This window comes from Bubalus bubalis, chromosome 16 (genome assembly GCF_019923935.1).
Source record: "Bubalus bubalis isolate 160015118507 breed Murrah chromosome 16, NDDB_SH_1, whole genome shotgun sequence".
NCBI classification, from domain to species: domain Eukaryota; kingdom Metazoa; phylum Chordata; class Mammalia; order Artiodactyla; family Bovidae; genus Bubalus; species Bubalus bubalis.
The window spans coordinates 18,603,834-18,629,589 of NC_059172.1; the positions used below are offsets into that span (position 1 = coordinate 18,603,834).

General features: G+C 44.0%; 1 protein-coding gene across 5 annotated transcripts in view; it reads right to left on the minus strand.

Annotated features, from left to right (window-relative positions):
- TRIM44 (tripartite motif containing 44) overlaps positions 1 to 25,756 on the minus strand; it is a 114,105-nt gene that overhangs the window by 12,020 nt on the left and 76,329 nt on the right. The window contains exon 5 of one of the 5 annotated variants that reach the window (XM_006062349.4): positions 14,089 to 14,875. The exons of the other annotated variants lie outside the window; for them this stretch is intronic. Coding sequence (XP_006062411.1) covers positions 14,842 to 14,875 — 34 coding nt within the window. The 3' untranslated portion in view covers positions 14,089 to 14,841. Of the gene's footprint in view, positions 1 to 14,088; positions 14,876 to 25,756 lie in introns of those variants that run through there. 5 annotated transcript variants of the gene reach the window in all.

A 25,756-nucleotide genomic window follows, 5' to 3' on the forward strand; every position in this document is an offset into this window, starting at 1 on the left:
CCCTGAGAGTGACTTTTTCCATCCTACAGAGGAAAACACTGAGGCTAAGAGCAGCTACGTGACTTGCTTGAAGCACACAGCTTGTAAATGGTAGATCTAGCCTATGAAGATCCTAGGGCCCTCAGGTGTGAAACTGCACTAGTGTAAAAGGAGAGACGGAAACCTGATCCTCTGACCCTTGGTAACCCAGATGGTAAGAGAGAGCCATTTAAGAGCTCTACGTTCCATGTTTACCTGAAAAATGAGATGGTAATTATCTGCCTCTAAGGGTTGTTGTCGGAGAAAGCGATGGAACCCCACTCCAGTACTCTTGCCTGGAAAATCCCGTGGGCGGAGGAGCCCAGTAGGCTGCAGTCCATGGGGTCGCTCAGAGTTGGACAGGACTGAGCTACTTCACTTTCACTTTTCACCTTCATGCATTGGAGAAGGAAATGGCAACCCACTCCAGTATTCTTGCCTGGAGAATCCCAGGGGCAGGGAGCCTGGTGAGCTGCCGTCTATGGGGTCGCACAGAGTCAGACACGACTGAAGCAACTTAGCAGCAGCAAGGGTTGTTGTAATGAATTGGAAGGTACATGCAACTTCTTTTTTAAGATGAAAAATTTCTAGTTAAGGGTAGGATGACCATGGAAGGAGAAGGAAATAGACACTGGATTTGTCTCTCAGCCCTCCCAGCTGCCTCTGCCCCTATAGACTGGGGTAGGCACCTCTGAGAGAGGCTTGGGGTTCCAGTGGCCACAGATTCACACACTGACCACAGTGCTAAGTTTGATCTCTATGCACCATGCAACCTGTTTATCGTTTGACAGGTGGCTGCCCTTCTCACACTCCACAGAGGCTGTGTGGGTGGTGGCCCTTTTCTATGGAGGACGGACGGGCACCAGCAGGCCTGTTCAGGCAGTGCCCTTTGATAGGGAAATCCCTGAACAGAATACTGGGAAGGCTTCTTAGCCTGCCAGCATTCCATCTATTCTCAGATCTCCCTTCTGTAGGACTCAGACTTCTGCTACTGCTGCTGCTGGATTTATAATGGAATTAACCCCAACCATTTTTCTTTTAATTAAAAAGTAACTTTTTGTTTTTTGCTGATCTGTACTTTCTGGAGCAAACAAGTACTGCTTTTGTAAAAAGGAAAAAAAAAAAAAAACCCATGGTGTTATCCACTGATGATTAACACATAGAAATATATTCATTTATACCCCTCCTGTGCATGTTAAATTGCTTCAGTCATGTCCTACTCTTTGCAGACCCCCTGGACTTTAGCCCGCCAGGCTCCTCTGTCCATGGGGTTCTCCAGGCAAGAATATGGGAATGGGTTGCCATGCCCTCCTCCAGGGCATCTTCCCGACCCAGGGATCCAACCTATATCTCTTCTGTCTCCTACACTGGCAGGCGGGTTCTTTACCACTAGCACCACCTGGGAAGCCCCTATACCCCTCCTATGCATATGTAAAATTATATATTTCATATATATTTATATTTGAAATTTATATATTGAAATTATATATTTCAATAGGTTCTTTCATAGTCTACTTTTCTCTTTCAACTATCAATCATGAATACTGTTCCTTATCAAGAAACATAGTTCTATAAGGTTATGATTCATGATTAAGTTGTACAGATTTATCATACCTAATATTGGACACCAATTATTTCTACCTTTTCACTATTACCTACATACTCTTTGATCCGTATTCATATTGGTGGATCTTTAGGTTCACCCTTAATTATTTCCAAAGAAAAAACTGCCTGAAGGGAAACTCCTGGGTCAAAGGGAAAATTACAAGGATAGTACAGAGGGTTCCAAAATCTAGTTTCCTTTAATATTATTATCTTACATTAGTGCATTTGTTAGAATGAATCAACAAATTTGGTATACTAGTATTAATAATTATATAAACTAGTATTAATACTTCTATAAGTATTATATAATACTTATTATATAAATATATATACTTATATAATATTTAATATAATATTAAAGTATTGATATAAGTATTAATACTTATATAAACATATATCATGTCTATATTTGATTCAGATCCCCTTAGCTTTTTCCCTAATGTCCTTTTTCCTGTTCCGAATTTCACTCGAGATACTACATTATATTTAGTCATCAGGTCTCCTAAGTCTTGTTTTGGCTTTGACAGTTTCTTAGACTTTCTTGCTTTTGATGACCTTGACAGTGTTGAAAAGTGCTGAAGTGCTGGTCAGATATTTGGGAGAATGTCTCTCGTTTGGGATTTGTCTCAAGTTCTTCTCATGGTTATGGGTCTTAAGAAGGAAAATCACAGAAGTAAAGTGCTGTTCTGATCCCATCGTATCAAGGGCACATGCTATTGATACGACGTGCTGTTGATGTTGACCTTGATCACCTGGCTGAGCTAGTACTTGTTAAAGGTTTTCCACTGGAAAGTTACTCTTTTTCCCCCTTCATCTACTGTACTCTTTGGAAAGAAGTCATAATGAGCAACTACACCTAAGGAGTGAGGAGTTATGCTCCCCTTGGATGAAGGCAGAGTATTGAAAATCATTTGAAGTTTTCTGAACATGAGATCTGTCTATTCTTCATTTATTTATTTATGGATTATTTGTTTACATCAGTATGGACTCACAGATACTTATTTTTACATTTGGGTTATAATCCAATGCTACTTTATTTTGTTATTCAAATTGTTCAGCTTTGGCCTTTGGGAGCTCTTGTATTAGTAATAGTCCAATCCTGTGACCTCTGACATACCCTCATGAATGTGAGGTTTGCTTTGAGGTTTTGCGGAAACACTTCCTTACTTTCTGACACTACAAATACTATAGCCTCATTCTTTATATTTCCTGTCCCAGTCCAAGAATCAGATATTACCTCAACAAGCAAAGGATATGCATTTTTAAAAGTATTTGATCTATTATTGTCAAAATGCACTCCAGAAATCATTCTGTGCTGATTTACAATCATTACTCAAATAGGAATGAGAATGCCCATCTTCCCCCCACCCTTGCCAACGTGGGGCAGTTCCAGTGTCTGTGGGGATGAGATGGTGTGTGTTTCTTCTCTCTGCAATAACTTCTAGGCTACTATTTCGTTTTCTGTTGAACTTCAAGAAGGAAATGCCATGCGGGCTGTAAGCTCTCCTTTTTCTCTGCCAATCTGTTGGTCTTCCCCAACTTCCCCTCCCTTCCACTACTGCTGGATTTCACATAACTGATGACCTCCTGTCGTGAGGGCTGAAAGGAACTCTTCCCAGAGCTTCCATTAGGCCCTGGGCAACTCCAGGGGGTGGGGGTTTAGAAGCAGAAAATAGCTCAAGGGTTTACCTTCCCTGCTTCCTGCACCTTCAGGAAATCCACCTGACCCAGTTTCCTCATCTTTTTTTGGCAAGTGCACAATAGAAACCAAATCTCTCTCAAGCAGTTTCCTTCCACAGAAATCTTAAACATAAGATTTAATAAAATGCTGGACTTCAAATTTCCTGTTGCCTCAGCTGCTGTATCTTACAAGTTACCAAAGGGAGAGGAAAAAGGATCAATAAATAAATACACTCTTGACATAAATCTCTAATCTCTGTATGAATAGTAGGCTTTTTTCCCCAAATGTCCCATATTAGTTCTCAGTAGTTTTGAGTCCCAAGATGACCTTAAATTGAGGTCCGGAAGCTGTAGAAAGTTGGAAATTGGAAGCACACCAACTCTCAGAATCTACTTCTCATGTCACAGAGGGTTATGAATGTGGGTTTAAGAGTTAGGAACACCTAGGTTTGAGTCACAGCTTTGCCATTTACTAGTTGTGGGATTTTGAGTTTAGTGTTCCTACCTGGAAATGGAAGACAACTTAGTACCTACCTAGAAGAGTTACTGGAAGGATCAGCTGAGGATTAACATAGAGAGAGACTGCTGGACCTATGTAGAGAGAGCTGGGCATGGAACCTGGCACCTGGAAAGTGCCCAGTACATTGTATAGTTATAGATGAAGAAATCAAAGCTAAGAGAGGCCACAAGTTAAATAGGGCCTCTATTGAATATGAGATGAATTGAACATGAGTTTCTGGTTCCTGAACATATCATCATATTTGCAAGCCTCATTTTCTCTAAGAATGCCATTTATTAACGAGAGAAGAGTCAACGCCGCTCTCACACATGCATGACAGGCATCATTCTGCCACTTGAATGGGTTCAAGATTGCTTCCCAAGCTTGTTCTCTTGGTGTTTGATATTAGGCTGTTGGCTAATAACAACAGTCAACAACTATAATTTATTGAGTGCTTTATGTGTACCAGCCACTGTGCTCAAAATCTCCCTATTCCACTGAGTCCACCAGCGAGTTCTGTCCACTCCCACTGCACTTCTATCCCGTGGCTGTCCATTCCTCTTCTCCAACGCCACCACTATCTCCTGCTTGAACTGCTGCAGTTGACTTTGGACTGGTTTTCCTATTTCTATTCTTACTTCACTACTGTTTGGTTTTCAAACTGCACTCAGAGTAATAGTTTGTAAATGCACAACAGATCATGTCACTGCCCACTTAAAAATCCATCAGTGGCTTCCTAGAGCCTTAGAATAAAGTCCCTGGCCTACATGGTTTGGCTCTCTGACCTATTTCATGCCACTTGCCAGCCACACTAGCTCTCTCTTTGCCTCCTCAGATAAGCAGAGCTTGGTCCTGTCTAAGGCTGTGCATTTGCTGTTAGGTCTCAAAAGCTTTTCCTCTCACAGCTTGGAATGACTGGCTCCTTAACACTTAGGTCTCAGCTCCAATGTCACCTGTTCTGAGACTTTGCCTGACCAAGCAATCTAGAGTGGCAACCCCACCCCTGTGCTATTACATTAGATTCTTGTGTTGTCTTCACAGCACTGATCACTACCTAAAATTGTTTTGAGATGTAAAGGTCCTTAACTATTTTGTTCCCTGCTATGTCACTGGTACCTGATAATGTGCCTGGCACCAGTGAAACTTCAACACAGTTATTCTGAGCGAATGATCAAAACAACCCCATAAAGAATTACTGTTCTAGAAACATTCCAAGTCTCCCCAGGCAAGGTGTGGGCAACTTGCTGGTCTTAGAGATACTGCCCAGGAATCTCATGGACAGCTTACTCACAGGTGAGCCTGGGATCCATTTCTTTCCTAACTCTCACTGCGATCACCAGGCACAAATAACCACCGGGGGCACCAGGTGTGGATTACAATGCTGTATCATAAGTGATGATTATGTTTACAAATGGCTAAGTCTTACTGGTAAAAAATGTGCATGTCTGATGGACAAGGAATGCTGTGTCACTGAGGATAAAGCAGAAGCAAGTTCATGTCCAGTCCTTCCCCAGCAAAGGTTTCTGTTCAGTTCAGTTCAGTTGCTCAGTCGTGTCTGACTCTTTGTGACCCCCATGAACTGCAGCATGCCAGGCCTCCCTGTCCATCACCAACTCCCAGAGTCCACCCAAACCCATGTCCATTGAGTCAGTGATGCCATCCAACCATCTCATCCTCTGTTGTCTCCTTCTCCTCCTGCCCTCAATCTTTCCCAGCATCAGAGTCTTTTCAAATGAGTCAGCTCTTCGCATCAGGTGGCCAAAGTATTAGAGTTTCAGCTTCAACATCAGTCCTTCCAATGAACACCCAGGACTGATCTCCTTTAGGATGGACTGGTTGGATCTCCTTGCCATCCAAGGGACTCTCAAGAGTCTTCTCCAACACCACAGTTCAAAAGCATCAATTCTTCGGTGCTCAGCTGTCTTCACAGTTCAACTCTCACATCCATACATGACCACTGGAAAAACCATAGCCTTGACTAGACGGACCTTTGTTGGTGAAGTGATGTCTCTGCTTTTTAATAGGCTGTCTAGGTTGGTCATAACTTTCCTTCCAAGGAGTAAGTGCCTTTTAATTTCATGGCTGCAGTCACCATCTGCAGTAACTTTGGAGCCCAGAAAAATAAAGTCAGCCACTGTTGCCACTGTTTCCCCATCTATTTCCCATGAAGTGATGGGACCAGATGCCATGATCTTCGTTTTCTGAATGTTGGGCTTTAAGCCAACTTTTTCACTCTCCTTTTTCATTTTCATCAAGAGGCTGTTTAGTTCTTCTTCACTTTCTGCCATCAGGGTGCTGTCATCTGCATATCTGAGGTTATTGATATTTCTCATCTTCCTTATAAAATAGCTGCATGTTTGGCAACTTCCAGCCCTCTACAATCCAGCTGTGAGCTGACTCAAGGCAGGTTTGGATTCTAAGACTTCAACTGTTTGCCCCTCACCCTAATAGTCTATGGAGGGAGAGTTGTCCAGGCCGAGATGGAAGTAAAGGGGAGTTTATTCACTGCCCCTCTCCTTCCTGTGGGTGAAATGCCAGCTGAGGTGTAGCTCCAGGAGTGGGAAAGCTGGGTGGTTACTGCGGTTGTAGTGATGGTACAAAAGAACACAACTAAGAATCAGAGACACGGCTTCAAACCTCATCCCAGTGCGCATCAAAAGTATGCCCTTGAGCAGAGGGGGAGCATGCATACATGTATATGTGTGGCTGAGTCCCTTTGCTGTCCACCTGAAACTATCACAATATTGTTAACTGGCTATACCCCAACACAAAACAAAAAGTTTAATAAAAAATTCAATTAAGCCCTGTGATATGCTGTGAAATCAAATGCAAACTTCATATTGAAATCATTTACTAATTCAATTATACTAAAATTATCAGAATTATTACATGTTTTGCTACTTCTAATACATAATTTTCTTCCTATCTACATTTCAAAATTTACATAGAACATTTTAAAGACTTTTATAAACTCTGATATCAACATTTGAAATTTTTTGTTTTAAATTTTTATTATATATTAAAAAATTTCTTGATGCTTGAAACAAATTATTTTATTAAAATATCATCTCTGAAGTAAAAGTCTTTTGAATTGTGAAAAAAAAAAAAGAAAAGCAGTATGACCCTGAGTGAAAGGCCTCTTTAAAGTTTCTTTGTTTGTAAAATGAGGATAATGATACCTGTAAGTACTCACTAAATGGATGCTACCATTATTTACTAATAGGCTTCTCTGGTGGCTCAGATAGTAAAGAATCCACCTGCAGTGCAGGAGACCTGGGTTAAATACCTGGGTTAGGAAGATGCCTTGGAGAAGAGAATGGCTATCCACTTCAGTATTCTTGCCTGGGGAATTCCATGGACAGAGGAGACTGGCTGGCTACAGTCTATGGGGTCACAAAGAGTGGGATATGACTGAGTGACTAACACTTTCACTTTTCACATTATTTACTAATAACCCTAACCCTAATTGTAACCCCCTATAACAGCACCACCACTCCATTTTACAGATGAAAAAAGTGAGAAGTAGAGAAATGAATGACATCCCAAGGGCAGAGCTGGAATACAACCGGGGCCTGGCCCTTGCTTTCAACCATGGACAGGGGACTCAGTGCTGAGTGAAGGCAGCTATGAGTGGGCATGTGAAGTCAGCTTGGCCGCATTTATTCAGCCAGGTTACTGGTAATGCCTCAATACCAGTAGCATAGGTGGTAACCTTTGTGACTGCTAAAGATTTTGCCAAGGCTTTGGCAGACTCAAACCCAAACCAGGTACTAGAAAACCACCCCCCTGCCTAGAGGATCCCAAGAGTCTCTTTTAAAAGAGATACAGCTAGACGTTTTCAGTTTTTTCAACCACAGCCGGTCTGTGACTTCCTTGTAGCAAGCCAGTTGCAGGTCAGCCATTTCCCTCTAATTCTCACCTTGGTTCTTGTGAGCTTCAGCAAACAGTTATACAAAAGGGCCCGCCCCTAAGATACCATCCCCTGGACAGAGTCTCTCTGGGTCAGACATCAGTTTCAATTTCAATTCCACTTGTCTTGAGGTGACAGGCACCCAGGTCCTATTTAATTAGGCTGCATAGCAAATATCTTTCAAGGCTTCAGCTGATTTTCACTCCACTCCACCAGAGAAGAAAATCAGTGTTAAGTTGAGATAATGCCCCGCTGTCTGCCTTCAGGGAACTGGTGATGAAGGTGGTCTGAGGGATGTCTGCTCGGCCCGTGCAGCCTGCAGGGGTTCAGGGATCCAGCATGCCTTTACGTGGCTGTATTGTAAATGTCAGTCTTTGCTACTTGGATTCCTTGGAGGCCGTATCTGTTTCTCATTCTCTGTTTACCCCGAGTGTTCACCAACATGCCTGGCACTTACGATGAATCTGGTGATGGGTACACAGTCTCTCTCACAACCTGCCTCGGCCGAGGAGACGGGAGTCAGCTGGTGAAGGGAGCGGTGGGGAAGGTTGACCTACAAGCAGAAGCTAGGTGCAGCAGGAAAGCAGATTTTCCTCCTAGGATTGCTAAGATCCACCTGCTAGGAGAACGCCTACAGGAGGTGGTGTGACATGTTAGGATCGCCCACTCTGGAGGAAGACCAGAATTTCCACCCAAGCCCTTCTGAGCTGTGCAGGTTCTGTAACTCATGATAGTAGTGAGCGAGACTGACAAAGTCTGGTTTTCATGAAGCTTAACTTCTAGTAAAGAAAGGCAAGTAATAAGGGAGTTACACAAATTAATACTTTCGGATGGTGCAAAGTACTATGAAGACAACAGAGCAGGATTCTGAGACAGCGAATGATGGGTGCATGTGTGTTTAGGGGGCAAAAGTATCGGGGTCTACTGCTCGGAGTCGACGACTATTAAGTGAGATAACAGATGTAAACGATCTGGCATCCTCACTAACAAGAAAAGAGCACTCAACTGAAAGTCAACTGTTTTATGTTACTTTATCCTGAGGTCAGCTGCTTTTCTCTCAGCTCACAGAGGCTGAGCCCCTGATATAGACAGGTGATGGGAAGGCAGGGTGGAATCAGATACGAGCTCAGAGTCAGGCAAAGAATGTAGCCTGTGTGTTATGAGAGAAGGAAGAAGTGGTAAATTCCACCTATAGAGTCAGCAAAGGCTATCACGTATTGTTGACAGATGGACTGATATGATCCAGGAAGACTATGGGGCCAGAAGAAGGGCATGCCAGGTAGAGAGAACAGCTGGAAAAAACTCTTGAAGATGCAACACAGCTTGGCATGTTCAGGGAGCTGTGAGAAACTCAGACTGGCTAGAGATCAAGTGCAAGAGGGCATGCCGAGGAGAAGCATCTCATCAGCAGCTCCTAATGCTCATCTTCATGGGTCTGAAGTCTCTCCTAAGGAGCTGTGGTGGGGGCTGTGGACGGGAAAGAACAGGAGATGAGAAGTGTGGCAGAGCTCCATATGGCGTCTACCACACTGCTAGCACTCCACTCCAAAACGTGAATAAGGGCTATGTTGAAAATGTGCAGCCTGGGTTCTGTGTGACGCTCCCTCTGGCAGCACAAACAGATGTTTCGAGGAGGGGGGAAACCAAACACCCAGTGGTAACTCAATATAAATCCCGTGTCGGTGGAAGGCAGGCATCGGGCTGCTCAAATAGGACTGGATCATCAGTGCAAGCCTGAGACTCAGCCTAGATGAGGAATGCAGGTGCCAGTGCATGATGCTGGGGGTCTGGAGTGAATGGACTCTTGTTCCCAAGAAGAACCAAGGACTCCCTCTTTGTCAAAGCCAGATTCACTTGTCCAAGGGTCTAAGGCCCATGGCGGGGGGCGGGGGGAGGGACTTTCTTTAAGAGGGCTGTGTAACAGGGAAACAGGAAACTACAAGGAGGTTGTTTGTGCCAAGTTAGTAACTCAGGCACCTCTGCCAGCACGTCTTCTCTGAGATGAGCGCAGAGGAGATGTTTGTGTAAGGGCACCATTCAGACAGAGGCCTGGTTCCCTGCCTGTTTATTACTGCATCCTATCCCTGCCCCTGTAATACACACTCTTTAGTCAGGAGTCTCCCCAGGAAATGGAGAAGAAATTAAGAACATCTCATCTCCATTCCCAATATTCCAAAAGCTTATGATACAGTCAACAGGTCTGGCCTGTAGGAATCTGCCCTTACTGGGAGGAAGGCTGCTCGAAGCTGACAGCCAAGGAAGGAGATGAACATCACGTCCAATGTGCATTCAGCATCTTACCTGAGGCTCTCCCCGGACTCCAGGTCAGTGCTGTCAGAGACAGAGCATTAGTCTGGCCGGAAGAGAGGGAGGTGACCCCACACACATGAACACACCGAGCAGGAGAGCCGAAGCACAGTGAGAAAAGAGGAACTGAACACTACACGCCTATCATCCTTTTGCCTGCCACTGCCCAGAAGGTGATGGCACCCCACTTCAGTGTTCTCGCCTGGAAAATCCCAGGGATGGAGGAGCCTGGTGGGCTGCCATCTATGGGGTCGCACAGAGTCAGACACGACTGAAGTGACTTAGCAGCAGCAGCTCAGTCATAAGACGGAACAAAGACCACTGCTCTGACTCAAAGGGCTGCCCTAGGCATTGGAGAAATGAATAGATACCCAACATGACATTATGCAGAAAGCAGCCATCGCCTTCGTTACATGCAAAAGATCACATAAGCTATTAAATCTAAAGACCTTATCAAAGTCATTTACCTTAAATCTAAGGTACTCACTAGAGCTGAGCTCCCAGAGTTAAAAATCAGTAGATATTACAAGACAAGAGTAGGCCATGGGATCACCATAAACACTTGAGCACGGATAAGTTTTTGGGTGAGTCAGCCAGAAGCTGATGGGTTGAGATGGATGGTTAAGTTTCACTGGGGAAAAAGAAGTAATACTCCTTAAAGGGCCAGGACTAGGGTATAAGTACAGGATGCTGAAGGAAGCAGATACAGATCTTCAAATACATGTTCTGTCTTCCTCCCAGGTTTTCCTGAAGCCAGCTGTGCTGTGATACTCAAAATGACATAACCCTACCACTTCAGACCTGGTTCATCCATTTTCAGAAGAACCTGTCTATGGCTCAGTCTCAACATATGTCAGATATTTTGAGACTGATTGCTGATACCTGGAAGGCAACTGTCCTCCACTGGCCCAGTCACAGCACTCAGCTAGCCAGAGCAGACAACACTCTGACCACCTGATGCAGAGAGCTGACTCACTGGAAAAGACCGTGATGCTGGGAAAGACTGAGCGCGTGAGGAGAAGGGGGCGAGAGAAGATGAGATGGTTGGACGGCATCACCAATACAATGAACATGAGTTTGAGCAAACTCCAAGAGATGGTGAAGGGCAATGAAGCCTGGTGTGCTGCAGTCCATGAAGTGAAAGCCACTCAGTCAGGTCCAACTCTTTGCGACCCCATGGACTATACAGTTCATGCAATTCTCCAGGCCAGAATACTGGAGTAGATAGCCTTTCTCCTGCATTGTGGGCGGATTCTTTACCAGCTGAGTCACAAGGTAAGTCCATGAATACTGGAGTGGGTGGCCTATCCCTTCTCCAGCGAATCTTCCCAACCCAGAAATTGAACCAGGGTCTCCTGCATTGTAGGTGGATTCTTTACCAACTGAGGTATCAGGGAAGCCCAATCCATGGGTTCTCCATTTACCACCTGATTCCCCGGCCTCAGTTTCCTCACCTGTACAACAAGTCTGTACAACAGGCTCACAGGTTCTTCGTGAATCTAAGGGGCATATGGCACATGGCAAATGCTCATTAAGCGGCTGTTCTTGTCAGGAAATGGTGTGCAAGACAGCACCTGCAACTTTCCCCACTCAGCTCTGCTCCCTTCCTCCTGCCTGGATCAGATGCTCTCTCAGACTCCACATTCGGAGTCCCGGTCGGAATTAAAGTTTACACAGGACAGTAAGCATATTGGTAAGCACGAGAAACTGACGAAAGTACACAGATCTTCTGCTTTCCCTACCCGCTCACCCGCTCACTACTTAGAACGCACCACACAGTCCTCACCCAGCCCTGCCCAGATGGGTCGGAGGGCCAACAAAATAAATATTTCAGCTCATCACTTAGGGGAAAAGATGAAAGGATCCCTTTAGGGGTGGTTTCTAAATTAAAAATAAATTTTGCTGTGAGACAATAAGGCCACTCTTCCCTAAAAACTATTTTTATGGCTCTGGGCTAAAATATATATAAAAAAGAAAGAAAAGAATAAAAAGATGAGAATTCTGTATATAAGAGTTTAAGAAAAGTCTATGAAACTACTTGACCTATGGAAAGAGAAAGCACTATTCCTTCTCACATGGCTTCTCCCATCTCTCTGAAGTCTGATTTCATTTCACCAGCTTTCCTGATCTCTATTACAGACATCACAGACACAGGCTATTGTGTCATTTAAGGTATACAATGTGACGATTTGATACATGTGTATATTGTGGAATGTTTCACATAGTAAGGTTAGTTAACACATCCTTTGCCTCGCATAATTAGACTTTGCTATTGTTGTTATGATCTAAGTCTGATTTCTGACAGTGCTCAGAGCCCGGTGGGACAAAGGACTCTGGTGGCTACTCAGATGCCTCCTCTGGCCCATGGAGGAGGATGGGAAGACCAGTGTCTTGAAATGGCACTAGATTAACTGCAGGAACCCAGCAACAAAGGCCGGAACCACTGGTCTACAAGGAGGACAACATGATCACCCACTTAGCTCTGATTTATTTTAAATGGCATGAATAGTCGCAGGGTAACTGTAAAGGGCACTCTTGCCAGGGGTCAAAACGAGACTCTCTGATGAGCCTCCAGCACAGGAATGTGAAACACGTCTAGAGGAGGAGAGTAGAATGACTCCACGAATCTGACATAACTCCATACTAGAGGCTTTATTTTCTCGCTTTCATTCCAACTCCCCCTCCCCTCCCCTCTGGTAAAGAACAGTAATAGCATTGAAATCCACAGATAATCCTTAAATCTCTGTGGCAGCTCCAGTTCTAAACTCCTCCTTCACACTGACGGTTTTAACAGCTGTTAACAAGTCATAACAAGGCCTTCTCTTGCTCCAGCCTGCAGTATCGATATCCTTTCTCTTGCCCTACTCAGATCATACCAGCCTTCAAGTCCACGTGTTTCACGAGGCTGTGCTGACCCTCCAGCCTACATGTGTGTGTGCTCATCATATCCAGCTTTTTGCGACCCCATGGACTGTCCCCATGGACCTCTGTCCATGGGATTGTCCAGGCAAGTATACTGGAGCAGGTTGCCATTTCCCCCTCCGGGGGATCTTCCTGACCCAGGCATCAAACACACATCTTGAGCATCTCCCACACTGCAGGTGGATTCTTTACCACAGCGCTACCTGGGAAGCCCTACAGAGACTCCAGCCTACAGAGACTACTCATCATTCCCCCTCAGACTCTCAGGGTCTGGGTCCTGTCTGTAGGGCCCTGGGGAACTTAGCAGTTCCACAGATCATGGTGGAGTGGTAGAAATACAGGATCCTGAGGGCGGGTGGATAAGACCAGGCAAGCTAAAAGCAGCCTAGTTAAGAGAATATGCATGAAAATTGCCATGGAGGCAAGGCACTGAAGGGGCAGAGTGGCAGCTGGAGCAGTGAACCATGTCTATAAACAGGATCATTCATTATAAAGCCCAAACTTCAGAAGGTCCACAAGGGCTAGGAAGTAGAGTACAAGGTGAATAGGACTGAAGTGTTCAGGAGGGGGCTGTGAACACGGTGGGCACTGGAAGCCTCTTTAGGCCATCTAAGCTGTGTGATTTGGGGCAAAGTGCCTAAAAAGTTCAAGAGTCACAAAGATGGGGATGAAGTACTTAATGTGAAATCCACTTCCCTGGCATTGACCCCCTCCACTACAGGTATCTCTTGTGGTGCTATTAACCTGGTAGGATGCTTGCCTGTTCCTCCTCTGGACAGCTGGCAGCCTCTCAAAGGCATATATTGTGACTTATCAGAAATCTGATGAGCAGTGTTGTGTCTAAGAGTTGTGAAATGGAGGTAAGGGCTTTGCATTTTCCCTCCATTTCCTATACCTCAATCACCTTTCCCTTGGTGAAGAGAATAGGAATTAGAAGATTAAGAAAAGTAGGAGGCAGTCTAGACCCCCACCCTGGGGGGGGGCGGACCATGGCTCTAGTGATGGCAGGAGGCTCCTAAGGGCGCTGCACGCCTCTCGCAGGGCTAACACGCACACTGCGGAAACGTACTTCCAGCCGCACTGCACGCCTCTCGCAGGGCTAACACGCACACTGCGGAAACGTACTTCCAGCCGCACTGCGCTCCTTCTCTCTGATTTCATTTCGTTTGGGATTGGTGCTGTTTAAGAACAATGGAACCTTACCCATCCCACAATTCTCTCCTGATTATACCTCCAGACACGCTGGACAGGGGGAGCCAAGGTGGGAAGGCATCTGGAGCCGTGCCTCCTGCTGCCTCCCAGGTGCTCTGGGACCCATCATCTTGCTTTGGCGGAGCAGAGCCTGGCTGCATCCTCCAGTCCCCACTGCCTTCTCAGAGGTCAGCCACAAGGTCACGTCAGCAACAAGCAGCGATTACAGGTTGCATGCCTCCTGAGAATATCCTTCCAGTGTCAAGCGACTGTTAAAAGCACTTAAGGAAATCACAAGTGGGAGGTGAGAGAATACTTTGGGGAGGGATGGGATAAGGAGGGCAGAAAGGAAAGCAGCAGCCCACCTCCTGCCTTGGAGGGAAAAACAGGCCAGAAAAAGCAAAACTGGTTCTAAAGAAGGGGCCCTCCTTTGGGAAACGCAGAACACTGCATTTTTCAACCATTTAACTGCTAAGGCCAAAACATTTCAGGGTGCCTGGGAAACCTTTTGCTGATAGAATAAAATGAAATTTTAAGCAACTTTGTATTTCTTAAAAATTAATCAATGGCATGTATTATAATAGGTATTTATATATAGTCTCTCATCCAATTTGGACTGCATCTTTGTGAAGAAGACATTTTGATTCCCCATTTTACAGATGTGTAAACTGACGTTCAGAGAAGTCAGTGGCTCGATCATGTTTGGAGTTCAAGTTTGTCTGACTGCAAAGCCAATGTTCTTCCTACCAAAAAAAAAAAAAAAAAGAAAGAAATGTGAGCTGTGACTCTTTGCCAGGGCTGCCTCATTCTGACCTACCTGCTCTGAGTTACTCCTGGGTTAATCAGGTATCAGCGTGTGGTGTGGGGTCTGTAGAGCACAGTGGCCCTTCCTGGGATCCATTTAAAAGAAGAGCAAACCTATCTATCATAAGTGGGCTCACTGAGTCTCTGATAGACGCGTTCTTCCCTCTTCTAGGTGTCAATGACCACCTAGAGGAGAAGGACTGGGATCTGAGACCAGCAGGCAGTGTAGCCCAGGTCACTGTCCTCTTTGAGTTTGGTATCCTCATCTGTAAAACGGGTTCAACAAAACCTTTATAATTGAGCAGTTGTGAAGTCTAAATAAGACACCTTATTAGAATCCTTAATATAATATCTGGCACAAGGTAAATACTTAATGACAGCTATTATTGCAATTTGTTTTTATTTCAGACCGTTTTGGAAAATACATAGGTTTAGCTTCAATTAGTTCCCATTCAGTAGATACTATTTATTATTCAGAAATTTTTTTAAATCTTGAGTTTGTTTCATACCCAAGAACAACTATTACAAAAGAATGGCAGTGGAAGCACAGACAATTTGAGTTCAGGAAACACAGTCATATTCTCCTGGGTGCTGGTCTTCTCCCTATCTGTTCAGTCATCTTTGTTGTTCAGTCGCTAAGTCCTGTCCGACTTTTCTGGGACCCCATGGACAGTAGTCTGCCAGTCTCCTTTATCTGTGGGATTTTTCAGGCAAGAATACTGGAGTGGGTTGTCATTTCCTCCTCCAGGGGATCTTCCAGACCCAGGGCTCCAACCTGCACCTCCTGCATTGGCAGGTGGGTTCTTTACCACTAAGCCACCAGGGAAGCCCATCAATCATCTTAGAGCAGACTGTAAGTACAGCTACTTAGAGACTAGAAACTTATGCTATATATATATATGTGTGTGTGTGTGTGTGTATATATATATATATGGCAGGAGCCTTGAGCACTTTAGGAGGCAAAAGACATGTATAGGATGAATTAATGCAAATAGCTCTGCTTTTAGTTATACAGTCCCCTGAAGGCACATTTACCTGAGGAACTCTCGTAAGATGGGCAACTCCTCGGGAGGGCAGTTTAGGCTGCTTCCCTGGCTTGCCAGCCAGCTTAGTCGAGCAGGGAGCAGTGAACTGAAGGAGAATCAGGCTGATACTGTGTCCTAGCTCCTGCTCCTCACTCTGACCCCAACAGGGCCACAAAGACCTAGATTTCTCTGTGGGTTTTACTCTCTGGTGCTTCTGACTCTAAGCGGGTGGTAAACTGCATCTTGCTCGAAGACCATGGAAACCTGAAGCCACTGATGGAGGAGGCAGCTTCTATCTGCATCCTCATTCCTGCACCCCTTTCAGAAAGGCTTTCCAGGTTGAAGCAAGACTAAACCCTGCCGCGGGGCAAAAGTAAACTGCTTTATATCACTGCCCCTGAGGAAATGATGAACAATCTTTCTCTTACTGTTCGACTCCTTTTCTTTTCGAGGATACAGCAAGCCATTCCAGTTGTTTGAATTTGCAAGAATGGAGACTTTGAGACGCAAGAGATTCAACTCAGAGCTAGATTCATTTGTGTTTTAATTAAACCCCCAAACAGTATATTTGGTTCTACAGAACTTCCTGTAAAATAGACTTTTCAGTGTAGGACAAGTTCAAGTAGCTTTGTGGCATGAAGGGAAGAGCAATAACTTCTGTGAGTACTGCACTGGTCTTAACTGGGCTTATACTGGTAGGTAGATTTGGGGAAACCAGTTCTCTCAAGTCTGTCTTTCAGGTATTGACAGAAGAGTCAGGTGACTAATTGTATAAAAATTAAGGCTCCAGAGACTCAGAGGGAAAAGTACTCCCTATGAAACAGGAAAGGATAGATATTAAAATTCCACAGCCTCATTTTTTGATAGATTTTCAGCAATAAAAATCTAGTGAGATTTAAGATTATTTAGAGACTAGAAACAAATTTTGCGCCCCCCCCCCCCCAGCCAAATTTTAGAGTCATGCTTGCCCCTTTTTTTATTAAAGGCAAAACCAAACATTTCCAGACCCCCCCCCAATATTTGCATTTTGCATATGTGTATACAAACACGCATGCCCAAACCCATTACCCATTCTAAATTCAGTTTGCAACCTCTATTTCTTCTTTAATTTGCCTTGCAGTCACTGAGTGGCCAATTTTTATTAACAGGCAATTCCCGAATATCTAAAAGATTTCGCTGAAAAAGGTGCAGTATAAAAACATAGGATTTTATAGAAATGTAGGGTACTCGTACATTCTGTAAACCACCACATCACCTCCTTTAAAATTCCTAGAACCTTTGAATGGGGATTCACAATATTGGGCCTGACAGGTTATCTTCCAGGTACCCTATAACTGCTGAGATCCCAAGCCTTGGAAAGGATATGTTTGGTATCAGTTCAGTTCAGTTCAGTCACTCAGTTGTGTCCGACTCTTTGCAACCCCATGAATCGCAGCTCACCAGGCCTCCCTGTCCATCACCAACTCCCGGAGTTCACTCAAACTCAAGTCCATCGAGTCGGTGATGCCATCCAGCCATCTCATCCTCTGTCGTCCCCTTCTCCTCCTGCCCCCAATCCCTCTCAGCATCAGAGTCTTTTCCAATGAGTCAACTCTTCACATGAGGTGTCCAAAGTACTGGAGTTTCAGCTCTAGCATCATTCAGATATACCTAAAAACATCACCGTAAGAACCCCCTGCAGACAGCAGGCTAAATGTCTAGCACTTCTTGGTCCACAAATTGTTTCAAATATAGGGGAGGCCTGCCCCAGCCTCTCTCCATAAAGGCAACGTTCTACTACTATTGGGCATTTCAGACTCTGTGACTATTACCATCCCTCTATTTCATAGACAGACTCTTACCATAAAGATCAGGTCACATAATTAATTCCAAACTGAGCACATTCTGCTCCCTGGTGGGCCTGTCTCACTATTTACCCTCAATATCAAAAAGGCTGTGATGGTGTGTGCTGACTGATGAGATTGGCTTCTACCAAGCACATCAACCTTGCTGGCTATACACACGAGGTCAAGAAGATCTTGGGGGTACCCCCAAACGTGGACCCCTCAATCAGCAAGGCTCTCTCTCTGCCTTTCTAACAATGTCTGACTATAATTTATGCCCACTGGGTAGGCCCTTCTATCCCTTAGGAAACCTGCTTGCATAGGTTTGCTGATGTTCACAGCACATTACTTCCAATGTGCCCTTCCAGGAAAGAGACAGACTCCTACTTCAGGCACACAATTCATTCTGACCCAAACATCCTATCTGCTGCATGAATGCAAAAACATATGCACACACACAGGGCGGCCCTCATTTTCTCTGGAGTAATGGGAGCCTGGGCAATACTTTAAGTATTCATTTCCCAACATAAATTAGAATGGAGCATTGAAAACACCAGTGACATCTGCACATATCCAGAATGTATTCATTATGGTTGGTGCTATTACAATGAAAGGAAATGCATTCATAATGGCAGGACATTTGACATAATGTGTTGCTGGATTCCGTGTCCATAAAGCAATAATGAAGAAACAGGAGTGGGTCAAATAAATTAGGAGTAAGAGGGGCTTGGGATGAGGTGGCTTCAAGGGCTCTGGGCAATGTCAGTGAGCTGGTATATTCACTGGGTTCATAGGGAGAAAGTTATGAGAGTTTCAAGGTAGCAGAGGCAAGAAGGGCATCAGGCTGACACTCTGGAGAACTGAGGTCTGAATCCTGGCTCTGTTGTATGCTAGCTTTGTGATCCTGGGCAAGCACGTCAATATGCCCTTGGTTATGTCCATACCTGGACTACTCATTTCTAACAAGAGGAGATAGACCTCAAGCACTGCATGAGGAGGAAAGGAGAGACCATATGTTAAGTGCTCAGCTAGAGTCTGGTGTGTAATAAGCATATGTCAACATTAGCTCTCCGTTTTCTTTTTTGTTATCACTAAATAAATGTTCAACTCTGTGATTTCAGGCACCATCTAGCTCTCCAAATCTCAGTTTCTTCTGCAAAGTGGAGCTAATAACACTGGCTCTTCCTACTGTGTGAGCTTATTACAAAGAGCAAGTGAAATGGAAAGTTTGGCAAGATACTATTGATTGGCTGAATTTAGTCCTTCTCAACTCGCTCTCCCTGCTGCTTTCTACTCTGGGGTGAGGAAGGGTTAAATATCTGCATACCAAGCCTGTACTGCAGTGGGGGATGGGGACACGGAGCCCAGTTCAAGCCTCTGACATAGAAGGATAAGTCGGGGGGCTGTTTGCTGGAAAAAAGCATTCACTTTTCTGATTAATGCAGACGTGGCCCTTCTTCATGCTTGAACATGGATAAGACACCCAGAGCTGCTGCCCTTTTTCAATCTTAAGGCAACAAGCACGAAGGAAAAGCCCAGGGAGTTTCAGAGGAACATGGCAGTACGGTCATCATTAGCCACTGAACCAATGCCAGCACTCACCTCCCTCCAGACTTATTATGTGAAACAAATAAACCTCTGTTTGCTTAAGCTACTGATACCAGAGTCTTCTCTTACTCAAAGCTGAACACAATTCTGATACAATGCATTAAGTACTCTGGAGAATTAAAAGCCCTATATATAAGTACATGATCCTTCCTCTGCCAAGAACTTCATTCCCTTGGACCCATCTGGCTAATTTATCTATGTCCTTTAAACTTAGGTTTAGTAATGTCTCCTCTAGGAAGCTCTCCAAGGCCCTATGGCTTGCCTTTCTCCTGCCCTCTGGGCTTCTCAAAGCACTCCATAGCACCCGGACCAGCACATGTTCCACTGCTTTGTAATGAGCCATCTCCTCATCTCTTTGCTCCACCAGATGCTTTAAATGTCTCAACAACAAGGATCCCTATTTTACCCACTTAAAAAATTTCGTAGCACTTGTCATTAATACCTGGCACACAGAAATAACTCATTAAGGATTTATTGAAATACTGAACAAACCAACGAAAGCATGACCTGAAAGGACATGAGAAGTAAGTGAGAGCCTGTGTAGTCTCATTGTCCATCCAGATTTTTGAGATACTGCAAATAGCTTTCTAATTCCTGTTATTACTTTTGGGGTATCTGGGTTGGGACAGCCTATGTTAGGTCTAGGCAGTGATTTATTGCTTTAGGTCACCCCACTTGATTCTAGTTTGAGTTCATGACAGTCCCCTATTCCTACCTCCTAAACTATTTTTTGCTGTGTATTGACTGAGTCCATACTTACCTACAAAAAGAATTTTATTTCCTTCCTTCTGGTAACCAGGCTATCCTGGTTATCCTGTGATAACCAAAGGTATCCTGGGAATAATGCTATATAGAACCAAAATAAATGTTCACCGCCCCCCCCCAGCAGCCCGCATCCTAGGTATCTGAGTTCTCCCTGTGTGACTGGGTTTCTGGGAGCGCCTGTCTGACTCTGCCATACCTGGGTCCTTGCCATCCTCGAACATACAATGTGAGGTCCTCAGGCTCAGCCTGTGGTATGTGGTTCTCTAGAAGGAAATACATGTAAACTCTCATGTCCTCTCTTTGTGGATAAAGCCAGCTTGTCTCCATGACTTGTAGAGATCATAGCCTTCTTGAAGCCACATTCTAACCCATTGCAGAATACCAAGAAAAAGAGTAATGCCGAATAACGTAATATTATGATTCAGATTATAAATCAGAAACGTGTTCCATTATGAGGCATGTTATATTTTCAAAAAGTCTAAAAGGTGAAGTGGCCTGCTGTGATGGTCACCAGCGGCCAGCCTCGAGTCTGAACTCCCGATCCCTTTGCCTCTAATGCTCACATGCCCATTTTTGCTTGGCTGGCCCCTTTGTTCAGTCAGGTTTCAGCTCAAAAGTGACCTCCTTAGCCCCTCTTTGAACACCTTATCTTTAGCAGCTTCGCCTCCCCAACCCCCTTCTATCAAGTCACCCTTTTTCATTTCCTTTCTAACACTGCTATCTGAAATTATTTTCTTCATTTAATGGTTTACTAGTTTTTTTTTTGTCTATCTCTTCTCACCAGAATTATATTCCAACAGGGAAGGGATCGCACCTGTCTTGTTCATCATGTATCTTTAGTCGTAAGAGCTGTGCCTGGCATAATAGAGGTGTTTAATAAACATGTGTTGAAAATGAGTAAGAAGAGAGTGGGCGTGTATTTACCCAGGAAATCCACTTTGGTAGCCTTTACTTGAGTTTCCCTTTGGGAGTGAGGATGAGGATGGGGTTGAGGGCCAAGAGGAATCCTTAGGAGGGAGAGGTCGGTTGTGGGACGCTCCGTGGAGATATGGAAAGAGCCAGAGTTTTGGTTCTGCTACTGTCCTAACTGGAACACGTCCCTCGATCTCGCTGAGCTTCAGTTTGTCATCTGAATGGTGAACCGCTTCAGCGGATCAGTGTAACAATTAAATGAGACAGCAGGCACGTGGTGAGTAAGTCTGTTCCCCTCCGCCTGGCCTTTGAGGCTGTAAAAGGAGGAAGCAGTCCAGGAGCCCTGGGAAAATCGGGAAAGTCGGCTAACGCTTTCCCCGCTTCTAGCAGTCACCTTAGCAACCGCAACAATCCTTCATGGAGATAATGTCAACCTGCTGCATCACGGAGGCTAGCCCACGGGCCAGCTGTGAAGTCCTGAGGATGTTCTGAAAACACTGAGCATGAGTCTACTTCGCAAGTTTATTAGAAATGCATTCCTCTCTTCTCAACCTTACATCAACCTGCGTTAAACAGAGGCCGATGTTATCCCACAGAGGTAAGCTTATCCATCTGCTTAAAGAGCTATGGGTGCTGATTCTGCCACAGCATGTGCTTACTGTAGTCTCATCAAAATCAGACATTCAAAGCCATCAAAAATTTGTGGTCTCCAGGCCTGCTAGACACACTTCTGGTGACCTCTTCTTTGATAGATATTTACTGGTTTAAACACATTTAAATCCTTACACTTAATTTTTTCTACCTGTTCATTTGTTAATTCAACAAGCATTAACTTAGTGCCAATTGCATGTTTAACCCTAAGAGTTACCATATTCTCAAAGTTATTAAATGGTAAGCACTATGCCTAACCTTTATGAGCATCAGATCATTCGATCTTCATTTCACCCCACAGGCATTAAAATTATACCCATTTTACAGACAAGAGAGTTGAAACCCAGGAGTTTACGTAAATTGCTTACATGGACAATTAATGGTGACCAGAACTTTAACCTAGGTCTTTCTGACACCAACACCAACCCCATTCTGTTTCACAATACTCTAGCAAGTAGGTCTTGAAAAGGCACTTGGTACTTATTAGGGTCCTAGATACTTTCATGAATTAAAAAGAAACAATGCTAGACTACTTGACCTTTCTCAGGAACTCTGTCTTACTCTTCTTTGCATTCCCAACCCCTTAAACAATAATGAGAATGTGACTCCTGTTCTCAAAGATACAATAGAGCCAAATAGACAAGTGTGCACGAAAAGACCTTAAGAAGAAGCCCAAGACACAAACTCTATAGGGTACAAAATGTGTGTGTGACTACCACTAGGGGATGGGTTTAACTTTATAACTAAGCAACAAAATAAGGAGACTGGATGAGCCTGGGCATCAGAGATTCCAATGCTTATAAGGGCCCCATCAGTTCAATTCAGTCGCTCAGTCTTGTCTGACTCTTTGCGACCCCATGAATCACAGCACTCCAGGCCTCCCTGTCCATCACCAACTCCCGGAGTTCACTCAAACTCACGTCCATCAAGTCAGTGATGCCATCCAGCCATCTCATCCTCTGTCGTCCCCTTCTCCTCCTGCCCCCAATCCCTCCCAGCATCAGAGTCTTTTCCCACGAGTCAACTCCCCATAGGTAACATGAATGAATGAGGCAAGCAAACTGGGCCAGGTGGAGTCTGGTAAACCGCAAAGTGCATACCCCTTCTAAGGAGCCAGCCGGTCAATGTCATGGGTGAATACAGATTCAACACTGCTAAAAATTCTGAATTTTCAAATGAAGCTGAAAAAAAATCTGCTTTTTGATGTGAAATCTTTCAACTTTTAAATGCTGCTCAGTTGGAAAAAATACTTTATGAGGCAAACAGAACGCCTCTGGGCTAGATTTGGCTGGCTGATGACCCATGAGTTTGCAGTTTGGGGATTAGGCTGCATTTCATAATCTTTTCACCATCAAGGGCCCCCATGTACCCTCCAAAGGCTTCAGAATTTGAAACTCTTTGTCTAACATACAAAATTTTTGAATATTTAATTAGTTTTCTTGTGTGAATTAAATAATCAATAACTGACAAATTAGGTCACCATGGGGTGAAAAAAGTTAACATAATTCTGCTCTGTTGCAGTTAAATGTAAGATTTCTCACTACAATTTTTGAAATACTGAAAATAGTTCATAGACTTTTATTTCTACCTTCATAGATCCTTTTGGGGTCTGAAGAGCCCAGGTAGAAATTAAACATGTAGACTCTTTAAGATCTGGCGGCAGTAAGGCATAGTGGGGAAAATGTGGGAACTAGAGTCAAACAGAACTGGGCTGAATCCTAGCTCTTTGACTTACTAGCTGAGTGAACTTCAATAAATAATTCAGCATCTTTTACTTATTTGCAAAAGGGAATAATTTGTGATCCTTGTTTTTCTCTTCCCATCATATAATTAAAAGAAGCACCCAGATAACAGCCCACTTAATACCATTACGATGATTAAAATAGTTCCAGCTCACAAATGAGCAAAGCAGAAGGCTCCCTGTCGTGAACAGGAGGCATGATGACGCGCACGCTGATGGAGGAGCAGCGCACCTGTGAGCTTCCATTATCCCTTTCATCCGAGGAGGAACTCCAAGTGCGCGACGACAGCCCAGAGAGATGGAAAAGCAGAAACCTGGTGTGTTTACAAGTCCTGCAGAAAACCATGCATGCCCTGCCTTAGATGAGCAGATGCCAGAGGGTCTAATCCCTCAGTAACTCATGCTAAGTATCAACCAAAAAAACTATCTTTGTTGCCACCACTAACATAATCGATTAATAACTGAACTCATCAGTACAGTGTTTTACTATTCACAAACTCATTCGACGCGCGTTTTATCATGTTTCTCACAAGCGTCTAGAGCGGCTGGGGAGGTTCAAGTCAGCCCCATTTTGTGAATCAGAAAACAGATTCTAAGAGGTTGGAACTAGTTTATGGCCACTAAGTTAGCAAGAAATGTAAGTAACTCCATGTGACTTAAAATTCATGGTTTTTCTCATACACCCTGACCTTTCAGAGGCAACAGCAAATGAGAAACAGGGGTGCTGTTAGGAGTCACATGCTGGTTGAGTGTGCATCTTCTGTTTATCTGTGAAATGCTAAGTGTATAAGAAATGAAATTGTTCTGCAATAGACACTAGGTACAGGCACTTAAGGGCACTCTGCTGTCTAACTATAAAAAAACTGTTAAGAAAAATTAAATTGTCATCTTTGATTACATACCAGTTTACTTGTCTAGGGGCGCATAGCAGAATATTGTTCAATTTTTGCTTACCTTTTTCAATTCACCCTTCTGTCCTGTCCCTACCTGGGGGAAGAAAAGCCCTACAAACCACATGACTCCCCACCCCCCACCCTCACCCCCCTTCTACAGTAACTGACGAGACAGGCAGGACCACCTAACTCAAGGGTAGCTAATTAATAGACATGAACTGGCTAGATTTTCTCTCAAGACTGTGGTGAAGCAATGTTGAATTCTGCATCAGAAAACTGCTATATAGCAGGGACCAAAGTGCTGCCAGAACAAGCTGAGATTATAGGGAAAGAGGAGAGACAAAGCAAACAGAAAGTCTGCTCTGTGGGGTGGAGGGTGAAGCAGGAAGGAAGAAGAAAGAGAAAGAAAGAGCAGAGACTGCGAGAGCAACTTTTGGTCTTAACCATTTTCCATGCTTACGCCCACCAGGTACAGAAACGCTTCCTTTGATTGGGTCCTGTGAGAAATGTACCATATCTTTTCCATATCCCACTGTGTTATCTGAACTAGTTGGGGTAGATTTCTGTTCCTTACAATCAAAGAGTCTCTGGTTAATACAACGAGAAACAGGAGCCATAGTTATAACAGAGAACAATTTAAAAAAATTGGAAACAGTTAAAAAGAAATTAAATCTCTTTCTTTTAGATGGCAGAGAAAGAGAAGAAGAGAATGAACTATTGAAACTTCAAAACTCTAAATCATGGCTCCTCAAAATATGCCAAGTTTATTTCCATATGCCTATGCTCTTTCTAAAACCAGAAGGATAAATGTTGGCAAAGCTCTCTTCTTATAAAATAAAGCACAATGCTGACAAAGGACTTAAATAGTGATATAGTACATACTTTTCCCTCGTGCGCCACAGTTCAAAATTCCCTTGTCACTACCAGAACGTGAACGTACAATTATGATGCCCATTCTCTAATCTCCATCAATTAACTTACTGCTGAATAGCTCAGTTCAGGCCACTGGTTCAAATGGGTCAACACCTGGGAAATCTTCCCTGATTTCCCAGGAAGAATTAGCCACTTTTTAGTCTACTTCCCACAGCACTTAGCATGTCTCTCTATGTGGGTTCTCGTACCAGTGTGTTAGAATTCTTTGCCCATGAGCTTCATTTCTCAATCGAACTACAAGTGCTTTAAGAGTAGGGCCCGTGGCTCATTCTCTAACCCTGTTGCGCCTCACACAGTGTCTGACATACACACTGATGGAATAATTCAAGGCTCATTAGCTTTGCCTCCTGGGAGACTTCCTAGAAACAATAATTAAGATTTTAAAAATTTTGTAAAGAATCAAGTGGGGTTACAACTATGCACGCAAATTGCATTTAACCATTTCAACTGAATTGGCCTGTAATTTTAG